A 22,165-nucleotide genomic window follows, 5' to 3' on the forward strand; every position below is an offset into this window, starting at 1 on the left:
AAGTATTTGGTAAAAAGTCTACTCAAGTACTGATCAAATTATCATCTAACATTCAAAAAATACACCATCAGCTGGACCAAAATATAAAGTTTGGTATTTTAAGGACGAAAATGACAATAATTCATATAAGTAACAAAAATTAACTAAATCAGGCAAAATTATTTTCTTTCAGTGATCAATTATGACAAACAAATTAAAGTTTCTTATATTGAGACAAAATTGGAACAAGCTTTAAAATAAGATGGATGAAATGATTACAAGAGCCTAAGTACAAAAGAGGGATTAAAAATAAAAAGTAGACACATGTAAGGGTGCACTGATTGCAGTTTTCAGGCCGATCCCTGATTACCGATCTTTTAAAAAGCCTAACAACTATTCCATTTTTTTGGTCTGAAATGTAACTAAAGTTGCTGAGTTGGCAACAGTGGGGCGACTATTGTCAACTGCAAATGTGCAGACTTGACCTGGTGGGCCGATCTGTTAGTAAGAAATCTCCCTGTAGAGCAGAAAAGGACAGAAGTTGATTTTAGACCATTTGCTGAGGTTAATAAGCAAGCTTTGGCCGATCACCAATCTCCCAAAATTAAGAAAATCGGTCTATCCTTAATGGATACTTCTGCAAACCGTTTTGTTTATTTTTAAAAAAACACTTGCACATTTGTTTCCTCTTCAGTGATCAATTATGCTCTACTTCCTGTTTCAAGGAAACATTTCGACGTTTTTTATTATAAGACAAAATTGGAAAAGGGTTTTATAGTAGGATACATAAAATGATTATAACAAGGATCTAATTACAAAAGTGGGATTAGAAATAAAAAGTAGACTCAACAAGGGTTGCACCGGTTGCAGTTTACTGGCTGATTTTTAAAAAGCTTGACTTGTTGATTCCAATTTTCAATCACTGATCTCACAAAATTAAGAAAATCAGCCAATAAATCAGCTGGCCAATAAACGGTGCAAAACCCTAGACACAAATGTTCTTTGACGTCTAAGTTTGGTTATGAAAAACTTTGGATCACATCTTCTGATCCCTGCAGACACATTACTTTCTAATCTAGTTTAATGCATTTTTTATTCGGATTTCAATCATCTTCTCTTGGCTCCCAGATTCACCACCTCCGGCTCTCTGTCCTCGGTTAAACTGTTCTTTCATTAACAGAACACTTTCCTCTCTCAGGCAGCTGTTTACTTTATCAGCCAGGAAACTGGCATTAAATATGGCCGCCATCTGCAACAGGTGCAATCAATCTAACATAATGCCAAATCTAACTGCATGTTTATTTTCATCTAACACTTTAATGTCTTCTTCTCTCAGCTAAAGCTTCGCCACAAACACCGTACATCCACAGAGGTGACATTAAAGCAGGAGAGCGCGGTGATGGATCACTGGAACAAGGAAGCTTTCTGCACTACTCTACAGATTTGCTCCTGTGCATGATAAACACTTTATATCCGCTCTATCAGTACCTGGCCTGGGAACTGTCGAGCGGCGCTGTGACCAAGTGTCTCCTGCCATCCCTGTTAAAGACCAGAGCCTTTCCGCTGGCCAGCACGCCGCAGCCAAAGCTGACTTCACCGCCGCGCAGAGACGAGAAGCTGTGGTAGGAGGAAAGACGCGGGCTGGAGAAACCCTCGGACAGGAAAGCGGGGAAGGTCTGCGACGCAAGCTCACAAGCCGGACCGCTGAAGCCTGGGTCACATCTGTGCAGAGAGGATCAGGTTTGAAGGCAGAAATGATAACATGGAGCGACAGGAAATGAAAATTTATTAATAAATCATACAAATAACAGAATGTGATTAATTTTTAATAGAGATAAAGGCTTCAGATGTCAGAGCTCAGTCGATCTGGATTTATCTAGAGTAATAAAAAAGTCGACTCTCACTTGCAGCCTGTGCGGGAGCAATGTCCTCTTCCAGAGCAGAACCGGAGACAAGCTGGTCCGATGTACACTGCAAACACAGCAAAACGTCAGACTGCTTACATAGATCAAAAAGTGTCAAAGATTAAAAAAGAAATGAAAGCAGTGTAATTAAGTCAAACACTACAAGTTGATTTAGAAATCTTGACTCACACTTTGCATGAATGTTGTAATAATTGGGGCCTGCCATGCAAAGCAATGGCAGGAACCTATTGTTATGCACCTATTACCGTTAATGTGGCTCGAACCGCTGAATGGACCCCTACAAAAGTGGTATCAAAACATGCGGCTTGATCACAGCATTGGAGCTTTTATTTCTGGTGGGATTCTGAGTTAATAAGCCGACAAAAAAAGCAAAAAACGCTTTTTGCCATTGTTGTGTATGGGGACAGATTGGATGAGTCATCACAGCTGCCAATTCATGACTGACAATTAAATACCATAGCAACAGAACGATCAGCACAACAGCTCAGACAGTCCTCTGGTGCGTGTCCCGTGATTGGTTGAGAGAGAAGGAGGAGGGAGGAAGAAGGACAGCACGAGCGGACAAGAAGTGAAGAAAGCAAATTTTAGCTCATACGCTCATTTTAACATGCAAGTCCGTGTCAGTTGACGTTGTCGCGATTCTCCTCATGCCGTCGATCGCGCTGCAGCTTTCTATGGCGTCGACGCAAACTTTCAGCGTCGGAACACCGGGTCCAGACCGATGCGCGCGCTTTGGCAGGCCCCCTTTAAATTTCTTCAGAAATTTTCTAGTTTAATTAAGCTGTTCCTTTTTTGGAGACGACTGATAAAACATAAAACTTAAATATTTTTTTTAATAAACACTGGATACAGAAAATTGGAATTTATTTAAATTTTATCTACGAAGCATCAATTTGATGCACAAATAATCACATGTAGACAAGAAGACCAATGATCGCATGCTTACTGTTTAGAAAAATGGAATGGAGTAAATATTTACTTTGCTAATTAACTAAATATCATAAATAAAGTTTTGATGAGTAAATATTTAGCTATAGCTAAATAAACATGAACATAATTAAACAGAAACATGTTTAATTTAGCTAAATATTTAGCTTTAGTTAAATGCTTAAGTCCTAAATATTTAACTAAAGCTAAATATTTAGCTTGACGCTAATAAGTACTCAGCATGTTAACAAAACAATTAGCACTTTAACTTTCACTTTGAAGCTAAATATTTATATGAAAGTTAAATATTTAGTTTAGAGCTTAATATTCAACTCGATTACTAAATATTTACCATTTTAATATTTAGTTTATAGCTAAATGTTTAGTTTGGATCCAAATATGTAGCTTGCTAACTAAATAGGCAGCTAAATATTTAACACACTAACAAAATATGGAGTTTGGTCCTAAATATTTTGGAGCTAAATAATGCATTTCTAAAGAATTACTAACAGTGAAAAAATGACTTTAATAAATTAATCCCTGTTTTTGTCTCATATTAGAGGCTAAATAAACCATTGTATTCTTGGTAATTTTCCACTTTCACTTTACAAACAGCTTGAATTTTTGCCGGATAGAAATTTAAAATGTTTAATTATTTTCATTCATGTCGCTAAAATCTCAGTTTCTCTCATAACATCTGCTACTTTTGTAGATCTTTGAGTTCTGTGCCTATTTCACAGAAAGTCTCGCTTTTAAACCCTGAATTAGTTTGAACTGTATGTGGAGTTCTAACCATTGTCTATGGCCCACATGTTGCCCGTTCCGGTGCCGGTCTGCTTCCAGCGAAACCGAGTCGTCTCTGTCAAGGCAGCATTGGGCAGGGGGATAGAGATTCTGGTCCACCTAAACCAACAAACAAAGCACACTTTGGAAATAAGATTCATTAAATGCACAAACGTACGGCAAAAAGTGTTAGCAGAAACCTGTACCCGCTGTAGTTGTCTGAGGAGTAGACGGTGCTGTGAGGTAGATGTGGCCCAGCACAGAGTTCTGGCAGACACTCGGTGTGCAGCAGAGACCAGGAGCGACCGAGATTGGTGGAAAACTCCAGACTCACACTAACAGGGAGAAAATCAGCTTCGTTTTCGGATCACGCTCCCTTGTGGCTACTTTATTCTGCTGGAACGTGTGTCATACCTGTTGGCAGGCTGGTAGGAGCCACAGCCGAGGTTGATGGAGAACTGAGCAACATGTGTGTGTGTGCCAGGCAACACAGGGAGCAGCTGCATGAAATCCACGGCCCACACATGACGGTTAGCGCCTCCGTGGGACCGCTGCTCCAAGCAGAACTGTGTGACCGGTGTTTGCAGCTCAGATGGCAGCGCGACCGATACGACTGAGGGAGTCTGAGAAAGAGGACGGAAAAGATCCGAACAGAGCAGCACAAAATTAGAATCAAGCTCATGATTTTACGGTTTACAGAACAATAAAGGCTGTTTCTATTCTATAAACCTGTGAGCAAATTGATTAATGAAATTTAACTAAATATTGAAGGGGAAATATTCTGCATTTTCCAGGCATAAAGTACCATTTTATAGCAGCAAAAGTAAAGGCACCGTTTTAACTTTAGCTGTTATGAAAACTCTGCATATTTCAAATAAGAAATGACTTATAAGAAATTTTATTTTGTAATTTAACTCCTTGAATTTGGGTCTCTGTCGTTCAAAAAAACTCCTGCTCTTTCTAAAACAAACCAAAAAAAAACTGTTCCCCTCTTTGCCTGTGGAGGCGCTGCACTAAGAACCACCGACGGAAACGACACAGAAACCTCAGAAGAAGACGTGAGCTCCACTTCGTTCTTTCCAAAATGTAAACAAAACTGAGTAGCGTCAAATTTTAGCGGTTGTAGGATTTCTCTTTTGTCTTTGGTAAAAGACAACGAGCCATTTCTCAAGCAAGCGCTAGAGTAGCGCGTTTGTTTAGGTTGTATTTACCCACAATGCCATGTGCAATATTCTACTTTCTGCTTTTGGAGCAGTATCTGGTTCACTTGCATCAACATTATGCAATCGAACCGCAGCAGAGTTCCAGTCATATGAAACGAGACCAAGGTTTGTAAGCCGAGTCGCGTCCGCTTTTTAGTCCGCATCAGAGTTCGATTGGGTATTCACACACCCACAAACGAACCGGACTTTCTAGACAAAAACACTAGAGTTGTAATAAAGTGATGTGATTGCAGCCTAAATTGCCTGCTCTGCTTGACTTTAAGGGTAAAACATCATCATATAACTTTATTATTAGTGTAGCTCCTCAAATCAAATTTACTGCTTTAATGAAATGTGGATATTTTTCCAGACATTATGTAAAAGGCTTTCTGGAAACAAAAGAAGTAATTCAGAAGTGAATTAATGTGGTTTCTATTTCAGTTTCCCCACTTTAAGGACATGTGTCTTACCCTGTAGGAAGAGTATGGGAGAGTGTCGAGCACCACACGCTCCCTTCTGCCCTCTGACCTTCCAAACAGAACCACATTGTTCTCATGTGACTCCCCGGGATCGCAGTCACCACCACCTGCACAAAACACCAGCCAACACCCATAAAACAACTGACAACAACTACAGTAAAGGTCATAAGGAGAAGCCACAGGGAATACGTACCCATGGTGAAGTGGAAGCGGAGGTTTCCATAAGATGTGGTGTCCAGGTAGGGGGTGCACACTCTTCTCCGACCCTCCTTCTCGAACACCAAAGCAGCGCCTGATTCAATCTCTCCACACTTTGTCCCGTACATTGCTCCCTCTATGTCCCAGCTGAGGAAAAAAAGTGAGAGATTTATTATGTATTATGTAGAACAAATCTGTAACAAACATCCAGAAAACTGCAAAACAGACGAAACATTGAGTTCCTTCAACTCTATACTAAAACCCACCTGTTTAGAGAGACTTTTGAAACATAAGTCTGGTGTGTAACGACGACATTTGACGAAATGTAATGCTTCAATTATTGACTGTGTGTTCTATGATTTTGTATTTTTATGATGAAACACACTTTGAATTGCCTTGTTGCTGAAATTTGCTATACAAATAAACTTGACCTGGCTTACCTTATGTATTTTCAAGCCACAGAGAGCTATTTTATTGCACAATCAAGCAACTATGTTAACTGGAGTAGTTATAAAAATGCTGTATGTCAAATATGGCTTCAAATAAATTTTATTGTCATTTGACACCTTAAAATTGGGTCTCTGTCTCTTTAAAAATTCTTTCAGGAAGTCATCACAGCATCACTCCTTTATTGACCCTTTAACAACGTTTCTACTAGCAAGTAGAAGAGGTGGGGACTCGAGTCACATGACTGGACTCGAGTCATTAAAATCAAGACTTGAGACTTGACTTGAAAAAATTTTCAAAGACTCGGACTTGACTTTGACTTTCATACCAATGACTTTGGACTTGAAGCAGTTTACTTGAAAAAACTTGATATTTTACTCAAAGTCTTAAAATTTTGAACACATTTATAAATTGGCCCCATTAATTCTTTTCACTCATTCTGTAGTTTCTCATTCTCATATTCGAAAACTCGGAAACTGCAGTTTAGAGGAGGTGCTGCGCTTAGAAGGCGGGGCTAGGTCCACCCGGGCATTTTGCACAGCTAAATGGTTACCATGGAGATCGAAGGATTTCTCAGACATGCATGAAAGAATTAAAGCAACACTCCAGAAATGTTTTTTTTTTATGATCAAACAACATTATAACATGATGTAAAGTTCAAAAAAGCCAGTTTCATATAATACTGCCTCTTTAACATTTAAGGTTTCATTTTCATGCGCGTTTGATGACCTGCTAAAATCACAATGCCATCTAGTATCCTGGCATGACAACTGCAGCTGACTTGATGTCGTCTAAACATGGAACGTTTTCTTAACCAGCATCAGTCTGATGCTGGTTAAGAATGTTAATGTTAATGCTGGTTAATGTTTTAAGACCGCTGTGTCTTAAAACATTAAGAGTTTCAACCCTTCATGTTAAAACCTGGCTTGTAAGGCAAATAAACAGTGCCCGCTTTTTCGCCCATTTTGTTTTTTGTTTTTTTTGTTACTTCTACAGGATGCACATATTTTATCACGGCAGACTTTTCAGATTCTCATTATCCCCGACAGAAGTTTGCTCAGTGTGTCAGCCCCGCTCTCCGTAGTTCATCTGACCCCCCTCACAGTTTCTGTTTTTCTCCTGTTCCCCTTCCTGCTGTTACTATCTGTTCTCTGTCTCTGTCACAGTCTCTGCTGGGTTAAATAACACGTGAAGTGTACCATTAACAAAAGAGAAGAAAAAGTCTTCCCTGCCTCCTTATACATGTGTTCAGTTCACAGTTCCCTGATGGGTGAGAGCTTCACGCAGGGCGGCGTGTCGGGATGTAGGTGTGAGGGCGTGGTCCTTCTCATTAATGGAAACGCGTACTGACAGAGCTGATGCATGAAGCCTGTTAATTACTCCCTGGCAGCAGTGCTATCCATCAGCCCTCTCTTTTCATCTCTGCGCCTCATGCAGAGCATCAGACAGTGCTTCCTTGCTCTCTGCTGTCCGGCGTGTGTTTCCCCGTACGGTTGTGTACTCCGAACAGATGGACGGCCATCTCTGTAGCAGTCAGAGGTATGCCGATCACCTGTGTGAGTTCCCACGCTTGACTTATGCAGCGCTGCGTGTTTCATTACAGGACATATGACAAGTGACAGGTGTCAAAGCATTTTGAATGTTTGCATATCTCAGTAACCCTGCCAATGTAATTCTTTCCCACTTGCCAGGAGTTAAATATAACCATAACCATATAAGCAAACCAGGAATTCATTGTTTATGTAGATTTATACAACTACTCTGCAAAAACACACAATCTTAAATATTTGTGGTCTAGTTTGCAAATGTCTTAGTTCACTTGAAATAAGACAAAAATAACTTACAAGTAACTTTTTAATAAATAATTCCTTAATATTGATGAAAAAGTAATAGTTCCACTGGCAGATTATTTCATTTATAGCAAGACATTTTTCCTGTTATATGTGAGAGTAATACTTTTTCTTCAATATTAAGAAATTCCATCCATCCATCCATTTTTTGTACACCCTTCGTCCCTAATGGGGTCAGGAGGGTTGCTGGTTCCTCTCCAGCTACGTTCCGGGCGAGAGGCGGGTTCACCCTGGACAGGTCGCCAGCCTGTTGCCAGGCAACACAGAGACATACAGGACACACAACCATTCACACACACACTCACACCTAGGGAGAATTTAGAGAGACCAATTAACCTGACAGTCATGTTTTTGGACAGTGGGAGGAAGCCGGAGAACCCGGAGAGAACCCACCATGCACAGGGAGAACATGCAAACTCCATGCAGAAAGACCCCGGGCCGGGAATCGAACCCAGGACCTTCTTCCTGCAAGGCAACAGCTCTACCAACTGCGCCACTGTGCAGCTATATTAAGAAATTATTTACATAAAATAAGCTTCTATGTTGTGTTAAAAAGTTACTTGTAAGTTAGTTTTATCTTAATCCAAGATATTTGCTGTAAAACTTAGACCAAAATACTTGGGAAGATTTTGTGGGGGTTTTTTTCTCTCCCCTCCAGGGGTTTTTTGTGGGCTCTAGTGTCCCTTATATGAAAGTAGGCTGACAAGAAAGGGGGCAAAAGACGGGGGAAGACATGCGGCAAATATCGTTGGGTCCAGGAGTCAAACCCACGATGGCCGTGTCACGGACTCAAGGCCTCCAAACATGGGTTGCACTATCCCCTACGCCACCACGGCACACCCGATGTTGTGTTTTTGCAGTGTAGTGGTATGTAAACTTGGGAAAACAATCACAGTCGCTCCATTCAATACTTCCATCCCTCACTTTCGAAGTTCCTCATGGCGCCTCAACATGATTAGGTTAAGTAGCTGTAAAGGGTGAGTTGATAAAAACCAAATGAAAACATTTTTACTCTGATCTTGACTTACTTTAAAGGTGGCGTCTCAAAGTCTTCTTCCCAGTAGCTTCTTCCCTCTTCACGGTGCAAATCGATGTTTCTGGTGGAGGCGAAACTGCGGCCGACTCCTTCACCACCAAGGAAGTACAGAGCATTGCCCTCCGATTGACAGGCATGCTATTCAATAAAAACACATGTAATTACATGCTTTAATTTAACATCTGGCATCATTATAGTTTATATTTCTCCAAACAATAGATACACACCTCCTCCTGACATTTATTATTTATACGCCTTGAGCTTTCTAAAACTTTTTCCACATTATAATCACTGTAGTGTATTTTTGAAGAACATACAACTGATATGCAACTGTTACATGCAGTGGTGGTTGTATGTAGGATTTCCCCTCATTTCAGGTTGCTGCTGAGCTCCTGTAGGTTTAGCAGGTCCAGCTGGTTTCACTTTGCCTCTGGATTTCATTGCCTCTTGGCAAATTGGGCAGCATGTGTTTCCTGCAGCTTTGTGGCGCTGTGATGGAGGATTTGTTGATTGCTAGAAACCCTGGTTTTTCACTCTTCCCTTTCTTCTCCTTCAGGTTCTCATCTTCACCTTTAAGATTTCTTTAGATTATTCTTGAAGAATAAAACTTTAACTAGGCCCTCCTGGTTTGGTCTCTTCATTTCCCCTGGTTTATTTATTGTTAAATAACAATAAATAAACTGCCTTGGGGATGCAACACCAACACAAAGCAGTACATTGAAGGGGAGAGAAAATGATAAAAATGTTTTTGATTTGTTTTCTGGGTCATTTACAGAAATAATCTGGTAACTCTGCAGCTGTACACAAAGCTGATGATATTACTCATCTTAATTTAAATGTAAACAAAAATGTTAAAAATCAAGGTACTCAAGTCATAAAATGTATTATTACAGCACAAGTTGTGAATGCTACAAATTTGTCCTTGAAGGAGAAACGTTATTGCTGAAAAACGGATATAATAACCCGTTTGTAGTTTTCCAGAAGCAGGCCTGTCACAATAACAACGTTTGCTTCATGATAAATTGTCCCAAAATATATTGCGATTAACAATAATATGAAACCATTTTCATGCTACATAATGGTAAAGGCACAATAATAAAGGAAAAATACATTTTAAAAGATAAAGTTTAAATTCTAATGAACATTTAACACTGGAAGTGGAAGACATTTGAAATAAACAACAGAAACAACAAATAAAATTAACTCTGTAAACAAAAAAAATCCTTAAAGAAAAGGGCTAGTTGAGACCAAAGCACCAAACGGAAAACTTTTGTCATCCAGTTCTTGGCAGAAAGAGAAAAACGACGAATCACAGAAATGGAAATAATTGAGTTTGTTTTAATTTATCATGTAATTAATTGATTTATTATTGCAACAGGCCTCCACATAATGTAGGCGACTCAGCAAGCAGGTGGAAAAAGTCTGGTCAGAGGAGACTAAAGCCGATTTTCTGGGTCAGCGCAAAACTGAATGCAACATCTCCTCCTTCAAACATGGTGGCAGTATCATACTTGTGGGGGTGATAAGTATTTTCCATCCACATCATAATTCTGCTCTACCTTGTGTTGGCCTATCAGCTACAATCCCCTAAAATACATTTGAAGGCACTTTATGTGCTTCTATATGAGCGTACCTTGATGGTGGCTCCGGGGAAGAAGAGCCAGTTGGACGTGTCCAGAGGATCCAGGTTGTCCTCTATGAGGGGAACTCTGTGGGCAGAATTCACCAGCAGCACGTTGTCGAGGCCCCAGCAGGACTCGTAGCCTTCAGGCCCGTAGGGCGTCTCCTGAGACCAGCGCAGACGAACGGCTTCTCCCCTGGAGGAATGTGGGAGTGGCACCAGGTGGACGACGGTGCTGCTGTTAGTGGGAGCTCTAAAAGAGAAGGGAAAAAAAGACGATTAAATGGCTGATATTTCATGTAGTGAAAATACTAAATGAAGAAACACATTATGGACATCGTGCTTAATACTTTTAAAGTGAAGCAAAATGTATATTTTGCATGTTTTCTCTACTGCTTCTAGTAACAGACTAAATGTTAAAAAAAACTGTTTTGTTTTTTTTGGTGTTTGGAAAATGAACCGTTTCAAAAACCTTCTGAATGTAACATCATAAATCAATGGGAACTACCCCTCACCCACTGCTGGTGAGGGGCCCAGCTTGTTACCTGGTAACCACAGTGGAGTTCCGCCCGTCACCTAGCAACTCAAACTGAGCTCCAACACATTTGGTCAGCTAGTTTTACAGCCGGATGTGCTGTACAATGGCTACTGGAAAAGACAAGTGTTGACTTGCTGTCCAGAAACCACTTGCTGCATTCTTGTTGGTTGTACAGCAGGCTCCACTTCTGCTTTTCAAAGATGTATGCTTGTATAATTTTGCATCAGTTTGCAGCCATTTTAAAAATGTAAATACTGAGTTGGGGACAGCAGCAGCTTATTTGAATTTAAAGTGACAGAGGCCCTAAAACATCTCATTCTGAAAGGAGCTCAAAACAGGCTAAATTAAAATTTCATTATCTAAGGATGATTTTGAGTAAAAAATGTAAGAAACATGTTTTGTGTTGTCCATAGACCTATCCTAACCTTTTTAATGGAATCAGAATATAAAGTAAACCAGACCTGTTAAGAAGTTTACGTGTTAAAACTGAAACCTCACATCGTATCTTGACTAAACATAACAATTTTACTATGCCTGTTTGAAAGCTGACAACACAGAGGCCAAGAGAGAGGGATTAAAAACAGGTGGATCATCAAGACACAAACAGGAGAGAAATGACAAATTAAGAGGGGGAGGTGTGAAGAGGGAAAAGGGAGGGCGGGTGTTTATAACAGATGGAGGGACTGTGTGTGTGATGGATGAGGCGGGAGGAAGGAGACGAGAGAGAGAAACCGACCTGATCTTTTCCAGTGTGATCCAGTCACCCGAGGTGTTTGCGTTGCCACTTAGGCTGTACGACACGGTGATGCTGGGATCTGAGTAGCTGAACCGACAGGAACCTGAACCTAGAAACAGAAAAAGGGCACTCAGATTGGATAATAATAATAATAATAGTAGTAGTAGTAAATAACATCAGATTAAGCTCCTTATCTGTTGCACCGCCTTTTTAGAGAATATTTCCTTTACTTCATTTTACATGTATAATATATGGTTGACTTCTGGTTTTTGATGCTTTTATTTTGATAACTTTCACTGTATAGATTATTGAACAGCAGCTTAGCGACAAAAATGAGTTGCTTATTATTAGCAGCATGCAGCATGTTCAGTTTGCAAATAAGGATGTTTCTAATATTGATCAGTAAAAACTGAATTTTTTTTATTGCATACAAATACTAGGGTAAAGTTTTTAAAATATAGTTGATATTTTCAGTGGTAAACAATTTTTAGCTTAGTAAGAGCATGGTTTAGCAGAGTATTGTGGTTTTTTGTGTGTGTATGTGCACATACAGTTCTTACAGTGAAGCTAAGGATTTATTTCCAATAAACCTTACTGTTCATCAGTAAACCCTCTATCCTTCTTTCGCTACAATAATGAAGAAATGTTTACTATCGAGGACAAGCCTAAAAGACAGATACATTTTCTGATTCTGCTCGATTCTCCCACTCTTCCCTCCAGGATAAATTGGGAGGTTAAACTGTAAATGGTGTCATGACTAAAGGAGTCAGTCAGCAGTTTCTGAGGATTTAGAGAAGATGATGTATGATAAGGATGGTGAAGTGAAGGCAGACTGACCGTTGGAAACTATCTGTGTGTGTGTGTGTGTGTGTTTCCACACACACAGATTTAACTTACACTATTTTTAAATGCGGACCTCTTTGGATGCTATGGGAGTAAATGGGGTCAAAGGCTGCTAATGGACTAGTACTCCCAACGTCCTCACCTGCTCCCCCTCCTTTCGTTAATTCAACACTACGTTTAAAATTCATGCATCAACTAGAACTCCACAACAATTTTTACCTCGCATATCTAGCAAAACAAACCAATTTTCCTGACCTTCAGAGAGCATAGCAGCCTGTCAGACAAGCAGTTGAAGGTGAGGTTTTACCTTCATGTACTTTTATTTTCTCCTTGCCACGCTCCCTGGAGAACAGGTGGATGGATGTAATGGACATGAAAAATACAACACCTCTAAAACTCTTCCATGGCCTTCTCAGTGTCTTTCCAGAAATTGTAAATCATTCATTACAGACACAGGAGGGGGGAGGCGGGAGCGAGGACAGTAGGACGGAGGAAGAAACACTGAAATATGGTTTGTACCAGCAGATTTACCGACATGAAACAGTGTAAATGAACGCTGTCTCCCTAAAGGAGACAGAGGTATTTTCTCCTCATGGATAGATTGTTTCAACGCAATTATAAAGGTTTCACAAAGCAGAAACCTTTGTAATTTAAAAAACGTCTACACCTACTGAAATTTCTGAGATGTAGAAGGAAGATCAAATTATATAATTTAAAAATGTTTTATGTTTAAAATAACACTTCAGATAGAAAAACCCAACAGATCTATGAAGAGCAAAAGAAAAGAGAAACACTTAAAAAGGCTTTCTCATCTCAACAATTATAATAACCTTAATTAAGGCTTAATGACTGTAACTTAAAGCTATAATCTATAGGATAATCTGGAGGTGCGGCCAAAAAATAACTGTATTCTGACTAGAAATGTAAGTTATTGATTAATCAATAAAATTTTATTTGTATAGCACATTTCAGCAGAAAAGCATTTCAAAGTGCTTTACATCAAATCAAACACAAAAACACAATGCAGCATAGAATCAACAATCAAAACAAAACATTAAGTCAGATTCCGTCAATAAATTTGTAATTGATTACGTTTCAAATACAATTCATTAATGAGTTAATCTAAAGAGAATTGCTCTTACCAATCCACTAATGATTGACTGATAAGCAGCCATTTTCATTTTTATCAACAGGGTTTACCATTTTTCCATAAGATGAAGGACTAAGTTTTTCATGTGTTTAATTTAACAATTTTGTGTCAGTTGTATTACATACAGACTGGATAAACAGAAAATTGTGGTTTTTGCAAATTGTTAAACTTCACATATTTCTAAAATACAGGGTGGGTCATAAGTTTCCATACATAGGAGAATGTAAAATGTATATTCCTTTTTCAGATACCCAGGAAGATATGTTTGACAAAAAACAAAACAAAGAACTGAAATTGTACTGCTGGATGGATCTGGAGGCAGTCACATGGTTGCACAAAACTTTAACAGAAAACATGGAACCAGCATCACACACGACACCGTGGCAAAACATATTTGCAAGTTTCGGAAAATTGTAAATGTTGCAGACCGACCAAATCAAAACAGTTGTCCAATATACAATGTTTATTTTTTCTATGTATGGAAACTTATGGTCCACCCTGTATAACAAAACAGTAACTGATTAGATCGCTAAATCGAAAAATAAAAGTTGAAAAAAAAATGGACCGTTTATTTCCTGTTCCGGTCTGCCTCTGCCATCTTCTGGCTGTATTTACGGATGACCAACGGCGCCCTCTGCTGGGTGGCGGCCAAACTACACCACTAAAACAAGGTCTTAGTTAATGATTAGAACTAATTTTAATCTAATTAACTATTGATCGCCAATTAAACGTAATTTGATTAATTGCTTGCATCTCTAATTTTGACAGAGACCTTTTTCAAAGTAGGACCAGTGAATTTGCAAAGACAATTGATCCACTATATAACAGGCTATAATCTAAAGGTTGAAAAAAGTGTTATAATGATTTATCATAAAAAAACCAAAACAAAAAAACATTGACTGTATGCAGAGTGTTTTTTCAAATACTCACCCAGAGCAAACTGCAGGACGGAGGCTGTGCTGGTGTTGAGAGGTACTGTGGTCTAAGGAGGAAACAGAAGAACAACAATATCTTCATAGCAAAGAAAACAACAAATCTTACAATGTCAATAAAATTTCTAAAAATGCACATATTTACTTTTCTATATTTTAAAGGATGAATACAACGGGAAATAAGCTGTCGGTACTTCAATTGGAATTCAATAAATTAGACTTTATTATGTAATAAATGTGATTTGCTGTGAGCGATTTTATTAGATCTCTTTAAATTTAAAAAGTTTTGTTTACATGATTTAACAATAGCAACCTACGCAATGTTTTCAGCTATAGATTGCTATAAACTGCTTATTTGTCTTTGGCTAAATGTGTGTGTTGTTTCTGGATTAACATTTTTGTTGCACTTGACAGAAGAGCTGCCAGCGAGCTGCTCAAAAACATCTGGAACAGTGACAGACAAAGCGGCTGTTTATCACAGAAGTAAACAGAATCACAAGGCACTAAACACTTCTCTGCTGTGAAGTGTGAAGCTTTAATCTCTCACAGCAAAACCGACTGAAATCCGCAGAGACAGAAAGAGGGAAAGAAAGGACGGAGAAACACTTTTCACTGTGTGAGATATAACTTTGCTTTCATATAGTCATGGTGGAATATGCAGTTGTGAAGCTCCAACAAACATTTATATTTTTATATTATTTATAAACCCTTGTTTTAGGCCTTTAAATGCCGAAACCAAATGTCAAAAACAGCATCTTGAGTAAATCGGGATTAGAAAATTCAATGAAACAAATTGATATTAAAATATTTTTGCTTCAAATAATAAAATCTAATCAAAGAAGAAATTTTAGAAATTGATTTTCATCAACTTATTTTTTTATTTAAAACTGATAACTACAGTTTAAACTTTAAACCATAAATCAGGGCAGGGATATTTCTTTTTAATAGATTGGCTCCTTTTATTTAGGCAGATCAAATGCATAATTAAATAAAAGCTGGTTTTAACTTTTTAACCACAAGCACTGAGTGTAAGCTTATTTTCGCTCCTTTTTGGACAAGTACATTGCTAAAATGACTTAAAACATAGTTTTTTTTAAATTGATTTGTTTGAAATAAATGAATAAAATAAAAAAATGTGATATCATGTTGGCTTTTCAAATTGAATAAATACCTAGTGATTAATTTCACATCTTACTCATTTTCATTCTTATGTGATTGTTGATTTTAATAAAAATTTAAAACCTGATATTGAACTAGAGAGTTCAAGGTAAATGCTGCAGCGCTAGGACATTTTAATTTTCCAGCTTCTGTTGTCACAACTCGCATGTTGCGATTTAGAGTGGATGTGGTTGTGCCCACTGGGCGGCTGGTTTGGATCTGTAGTCAATGGGCCATAAAATATGCAGTGATTGCATTGTGGTCGAACACGGTAGTTACCAGCTCTCGCTCTCCAAAGTGCTCGCAGAAAGTGACGGCTCTGCCATGCAACAACACACCGCACTGCTCCCCAACCTCACAGTTACTGCACTCAGACCTGGGAAGAGATCAGGATAAGAAGAGTTGAAACAAAGAGGAGAGCAAAAAGGTAATCATCTTGGAATGACACAAATTATCAGAGGGTGCTTTGCAAAAGTCGTCATACTCTCTCAACTTTTTATAGTTGAAATATGTATGATTCCAATTTCTTTTATCAACAAAAATCTAGTAAAGATTGTGATACATTCACTATTGTTGACTACTATGGGTTATCCTTGCACATAAAATGCTATGATGATACATAAAAGATGTCTTTTCAACATACATAAAAGCATTTGCAACGTCCTTCTTGTAGTTATCAGGCTCGATTCACACAGCCACTAAATTCTGATCTACTTAGATCCTGCCGCAAAAAGCAACTTGATGATCCATAAAAACTGGTACAAATGAGTGAACCTCTGTCAAACTTGGTTGAGAGTTCCCAGAAAACACAAGTGGCCTTTCAGACTGCAAGTGAAACAGAAATTTTTCCACCTACCATATGTTAGAGTCCAACTCTCCTGGGACGTTGGCGTCAAAGTCATCTCGCAGAACAGCATGTTTCGCATGGAGCTCCACTATAAACACACAATGCACAATGTGCTCACAGTTAAATCTACTGTCTATGCCACTTTGTACAGAGTATTATTGGCAGGACTGAAGTAATGAATGAAATTAATAACATTTAGTGAAATTGAAACTCACCCAGATTGGGTCTCACGGGGGTTTCTGTTGGAGCTACAACAGAGGACAGGTGTTAGTCAATTTATGGTAAATCCACCAAATCCTAACTTTACACTGCAAAAGTACAAAATCATAAATATGTTTGGTCAAATTTTTAGTGCAAATATTTTCACACATTTTAAATAAAACAAAACTAACTTACAAGTAAGTTTTCAGTAAGATATGGGTGTTTGTTTTTGGTAAATAACTCCTTAATATTGATGAAAAAAGTGGTAGAATATGTTGCCTAAAACATGGGACAAGAAATTGTTCCCAAATAATCTGTCAGAACTAGTAAATATCGACTTAAAACAAGAACCCATATCTTGCTGAAAAGTTGCTTGTAAGTTAGTTTTGTTTTATTTCAAGTGCACTAAGATATTTGCACCAAAATTTGACTAAAAATACTCGGTAACATTTGGAGTTTTTGCAGTGTATAACTTGCAGATAGCTGCTGCTGGTGGACACAAACAAATCTGAAAAGTGCAGATACAAACACACAGGTTTCCGTGCAAAAATTTATCCCACCATCTATATTTTACACAGTTTGCAACTTCAACTGTACTCTTTTGGGAAGTGAGGACAAGAAAAAGCGGCCGATCTTACATCATATCTGAGTAAAACAAAGTTTCTCTGTGTTTCCCCAAAGTCTCCTAGCTACTGATGTTAATTCCTTTCTGTAATGAAAGGCCTGGCTGCTATGATTAATAGTTCAATGGCAATTAACCGCCATCCTCCCCAGAGGCAGAGGCTGTGATCTGTGGCCGCTGCCCAGCAAACACACTCAGCCATCAATCTCTCCCAGGGGACATGGCAGCTCCGAGGAGGAAGGAGGTGAATGGGAAGTTGATGAAGAGGTGGGGGCTCTGAGTGGTAGATCTTAATGAATCAACTGTGAGTTTAAAAAATGACTGTAACTCAATTACAAAGAACACTTTGTAGAAAAAGATCTAACTCCAATTTAGAGCAAAAGGAAAGTGTTTCCAAGGTTTTTGTGCTGAAAAATGTAAAGGTTAAAACTTAAGACAGAATATTCGTATATTTTAGAGCAATGTTTCTCAAAGTGGGGGAAGAGGCCCTTTGAGGGGGCCTGTAGAAGGACCCCAAAAAGTTTGAGGGAATAATCAAATGAAATTAACCAAATAAATGTTTTAATTATATATTTTTAAGTAGAACTGTATCTTTTCTTAAAATCTAATCAGTTTTTTTTTTGCATTATTAATTAAAATTATTATTTTTTTATTTAACCAGGTAGAGCCCCATCAAAAGTCAGATCTCATTTATTTAAATCGTGATAAGTTTTTCAGTCTTACCGTACAGTGCTAAATTTTAATAAAATAATTCAAAAAAGAAGAAACTGGGAGCAACAGGAGTTAGACGGGTAAAGGATCCGACAAACAGTGAGGAAAAACAGGGAGTGAGAATCCTGGGGAGGTGAAAAGGTGCTGTGGAAACAGGTGAGCAATAACAGTAATGCCTGATAACCTTACCAAAAATATCTAAACGGAACATAACTAAACACACGAGAACAAAAAAGAAAAGAAATAACTAAAAAAGATAAAACTAAAATCACAATAGTGACTCAGAATATAAGAACTAGAGCACTGAGATTAACCAGAGGTAATAAAACTTAACCAAGTTCAGCTGTTGGTTACTAATCTGATCATAGCTACACTGTGACAGTTTGTGTGTGCAGCTATGAACAGCATGCAAAAGAATCGTCTTTTTGCGCTGCAGCGCTGTTCACGTACATAAAACGTCCAGATGTAAACTATAAAATGTAGAAAATGTAAGGGGTCCGTAGCTGTTAAAAATGGTTGTTAACGTTAATAAATTAGATTTTTGGCTTAACCAGTTACCTGAGTTCTGACCAGTTGTATTTTTTAGTTTAAAAGCTAGTCAGTCTTGCTGAAGTTTTTTCACGTTACTTTAGTTACTGGAACTTAAAGCAGCCTTATTTCAGACTTTATAAAAAGAATAATCTGCCGCAATGCTCTCTTGCCTAGATGTTCGTGCTCAGCTAATAAGACACACTCAGATAACAAAGCAAGGATTCATTCCAAACTTTTACTCAGTCCCTTAAGACTCCTTTAAAATTTTAAAGGAAAGCCTACCTAAAGCCCCTTTTAAACAACTGAACCTGAATAAAGTCAGGAGGGATTAAGGAAAATGGTCCTCTCCTTTCATAACAGTCCTGCAAATGTCCTTATTTGAGCTGAAGCTTTACTTTCGTCAGCTGCCCTCATTTCTTATCAATGCAAATGCTTTTAGGATGGATTTATAATTTTTGCAAGGGTGCAAAAGTTTCCATGCTGACTGTGGATGCTAAAGTTTTAGTGGCTTTAGTGACTGGTTCACTGGCTGCTCCTCTAAAATCCGCTCTGCGATGAAACCCAATAAAGGCACATGAAAAAGCCTCTGTTGTTTCTCTCCATCTTTATTCCTCACCCCTCTAATCCAACAGAGTTTGCTGATTCAGAATATGTCGACAGTAACCATCAGTCCCAATGTCTCTTGCTCATAACAAGAGTTATTACTCGGCTGTAACAACCAAAGTGCATAAATTGTTTGATAGTTCTGCTCTCTGTGGCCTTCTTTGGCTTAGTTTTCAACTCTTTCCAGATAGACCATTTGGCTGGAGAACGGCCCAGAAGATTTATTTATTTCTTTTGTGGATAATCCCTTCCAGCTTCCAAAAAGGGCCTCATTTACAGATTTCTTTTCTATGCTTCATCACGTCTCTCTATCACACCCATTCTGCCTTTCTCCGCCTCACCCACAGCAGACAGTGGTGCTCATTTCGCTTGGATTAATCCCCCTCTCACTTTCTTAAAGACTTCAATTACCGCCTCGTCTATTAGCGGCTCATCTCTATTAATGCCTGTATCTTCCTGGCCAGGGCTTAAACATGCAAGTGTGCATTGGGGAAAAACATACATTCATAGAAAGCTGAACGAGTGCTCTCCTCTCTATGCCGATGCACAAATAATAAAACAAGGGACACCCAAATGAGACGGGTGCTGATGAGGAGGATCGAAGCGCGACAACTGAGGACAAACGAGAATAAGCTTTGGCAGACTCAGACATGTACCAAGAGCATAGGGCACAAGTCATCTTAAGTCTTCTCCCCCTCATTCAACCCTAATCTCTCCACTTTTCTAGGAGTGCTTTAAACTGCATCTGCTCTTGCACATTTGCTTTTTCCCTCTTCTGTCTGACTCACATTGTCGAAGACGTGAACTGCATTTGAAGTTGCCTCGCTCTCGTCCAACCGGTGGTTGCAATTACTGAATCGCCAGGGTGCAGGATGCAGCTTTTGTTGGTCTACAGTGACTTGAAAGAACAGCTCCCTATGGCCACATTGTAAATACTTTATTCACCTGAAGAAAAACCAGGCTTTGCCACAGTAATAATTGGGTCTCTGATCTCAAACCAATACTACAGAGACGCTGAAACGTGTTACTTTTACAAGTAATTTAAGTAGTGATGTAGGTCAGTACCACATCACTCCTGTTTTTCTGTCATCTAAATTCATAAACAGAGCAGTTTTGACGACCAAAAATCACTCAAATTGTTAACATTTAAACATTTTCTGGAATAGAATACATCAGTTTAAATGAGGATTAAAATTAAAATATTTGGACCCAAAAATTCTAAAAATGTACTTTAGCATGACTTCAAAGCCAAAGTACTTTCTGAGCTGTGATTTTTTTTTTTTCACCACTGATGTTGAAAGTGACTTGTTATGCTTTCTTGAACGAGTCAGGACTGATCTATGGTACATTCCTAAAAAATTTTGTTTTGCACAAAGTCATTCTTAAATAAGATTTTAGTCTGCTCAGTTTTACTAGTTTTCAGCTCCTTTCAGAACGAGCGGTTTTAGGGCCTCTTGTCACTTTAAGTCCAAATAAGATGAGCAATTATACAACCATACACATTTGAAAAGCAGAAGTCGAGCCTCCTGCGCAACCAACAAGAGTGCAGCAAGTGGTTTCTGGATGGTAAGTCAACAACAAAACACTTGACTATTCAAGCTGCCATTGTACATACAGCGGTAAAACAAACTGAACAAACGTGCTGGAGTTCCATTTGCGTTGCTAGGTGATGGATGGGGCTCAGTTGGGGTTGCTAGGTAACAAGCTTGCCTCCTGGGGTTGCTAGGTTATGGGCAGTGCCTGCTGATTTGTGACGTTACATTCTTGGTATCTTGGAAAATGGCTCATTTTCCAGATACCAAAAAATATTAACATATTGCCAAAAACCTACTTGGTGTTTTTTTAAGGACTTGAGCTGTTTTTTTTAGAAGCAGTTGAGATCCAAATGGAAGTACAAAAACATGCAAAATGTGAATTTTGCACAACACCTCCCTTTCAAAAACCCATTCTTTAATGTACAGTGCCATCATTTGTTTGAATTTTGATGAAAATTAAGGCAATTTTAAAGAAAAAACTCCAAAAGACTAAAGATCAGAAGACAGATTTCAGAAAAGCAGGCATAGTTCCTGAAAAAAGCAACATATTGCTGGAGATATTTAGGACTCTAGAGGGGAGACATTCAGACAACGAAGGTCTTAAGATTTCTTGCTAGTGAGGAATGGCATTCAGCCAGGAGAGCAGGCTGGCTGGCAGACTGGGTGGGTGGGAGGTGAGGAGGTGGGAGAGGGTAGGCCACCCGTCCCCTCTGTTGCGCTGTGATCAGGCGACCCTCAGGGAGCGGTGGCCTCTTTGAGTTATATGTCCCTTTAATAATCCATCTGGACCGCAGAACGCTCGACCGGGCCCATAAAGACCTGATTTATGCTCTCATTGGAAATGAGAGGAGCTGGCGATGCTGGGCAGAAAGCTGGGATTGTTGCCCCCACTGTCAGGAGATAGAAGTGATGGACGGCACACAGCGCAATTCAACACGTCCAAAGGCTCCACCCTCTTCCCCAACTATAAGCCATATTTCCTTATCCACTTGGCTAGTCCCATCTAGACTTGTTTTTTATGCTGAATATATGTTTTTAAAACTAAATAGCAAAGAAGAAACTTTTACTAACTCATACTAATTTAAAACTGCATTTTTCTTTTACAAACAACTTAACCCAAAGACAAATGGATGCATTATTACAAGTGGTTTTGTTTTCTAATTTCCTAATATTACCCTATGTAAGTTATTGTGCAATAATCACAAAGCTACTAGACACAACTAATATTACAAAAAAAAGCAATGTGAATTATCCACAAGACATAATATTTAGAAAGCATTAAAAACTATTTGTAAAATCCAAATGATTAAG

The 22,165-nt window shown here is 38.7% G+C and overlaps 1 protein-coding gene across 7 annotated transcripts in view; it reads right to left on the reverse strand.

Annotated features, from left to right (window-relative positions):
• Positions 1 to 22,165, reverse strand: part of reln (reelin) — a 156,547-nt gene that overhangs the window by 59,484 nt on the left and 74,898 nt on the right. For all 7 annotated transcript variants that reach the window (XM_044125997.1, XM_044125996.1, XM_044125992.1 and 4 more), the window contains exons 5-18: positions 16,867 to 16,899; positions 16,661 to 16,739; positions 16,084 to 16,180; positions 14,645 to 14,696; positions 11,722 to 11,830; positions 10,460 to 10,700; positions 8,819 to 8,964; positions 5,489 to 5,640; positions 5,287 to 5,402; positions 4,029 to 4,237; positions 3,821 to 3,949; positions 3,625 to 3,734; positions 1,884 to 1,950; positions 1,468 to 1,701 (exon numbers count right to left, since the gene is read on the reverse strand). In XM_044125997.1, coding sequence (XP_043981932.1) covers positions 1,468 to 1,701; positions 1,884 to 1,950; positions 3,625 to 3,734; positions 3,821 to 3,949; positions 4,029 to 4,237; positions 5,287 to 5,402; positions 5,489 to 5,640; positions 8,819 to 8,964; positions 10,460 to 10,700; positions 11,722 to 11,830; positions 14,645 to 14,696; positions 16,084 to 16,180; positions 16,661 to 16,739; positions 16,867 to 16,899 — 1,774 coding nt within the window. The remainder of the gene's footprint in view (positions 1 to 1,467; positions 1,702 to 1,883; positions 1,951 to 3,624; positions 3,735 to 3,820; positions 3,950 to 4,028; positions 4,238 to 5,286; positions 5,403 to 5,488; positions 5,641 to 8,818; positions 8,965 to 10,459; positions 10,701 to 11,721; positions 11,831 to 14,644; positions 14,697 to 16,083; positions 16,181 to 16,660; positions 16,740 to 16,866; positions 16,900 to 22,165) is intronic.

Source organism: Gambusia affinis, linkage group LG08, assembly GCF_019740435.1.
Source record: "Gambusia affinis linkage group LG08, SWU_Gaff_1.0, whole genome shotgun sequence".
NCBI lineage: Eukaryota > Metazoa > Chordata > Actinopteri > Cyprinodontiformes > Poeciliidae > Gambusia > Gambusia affinis.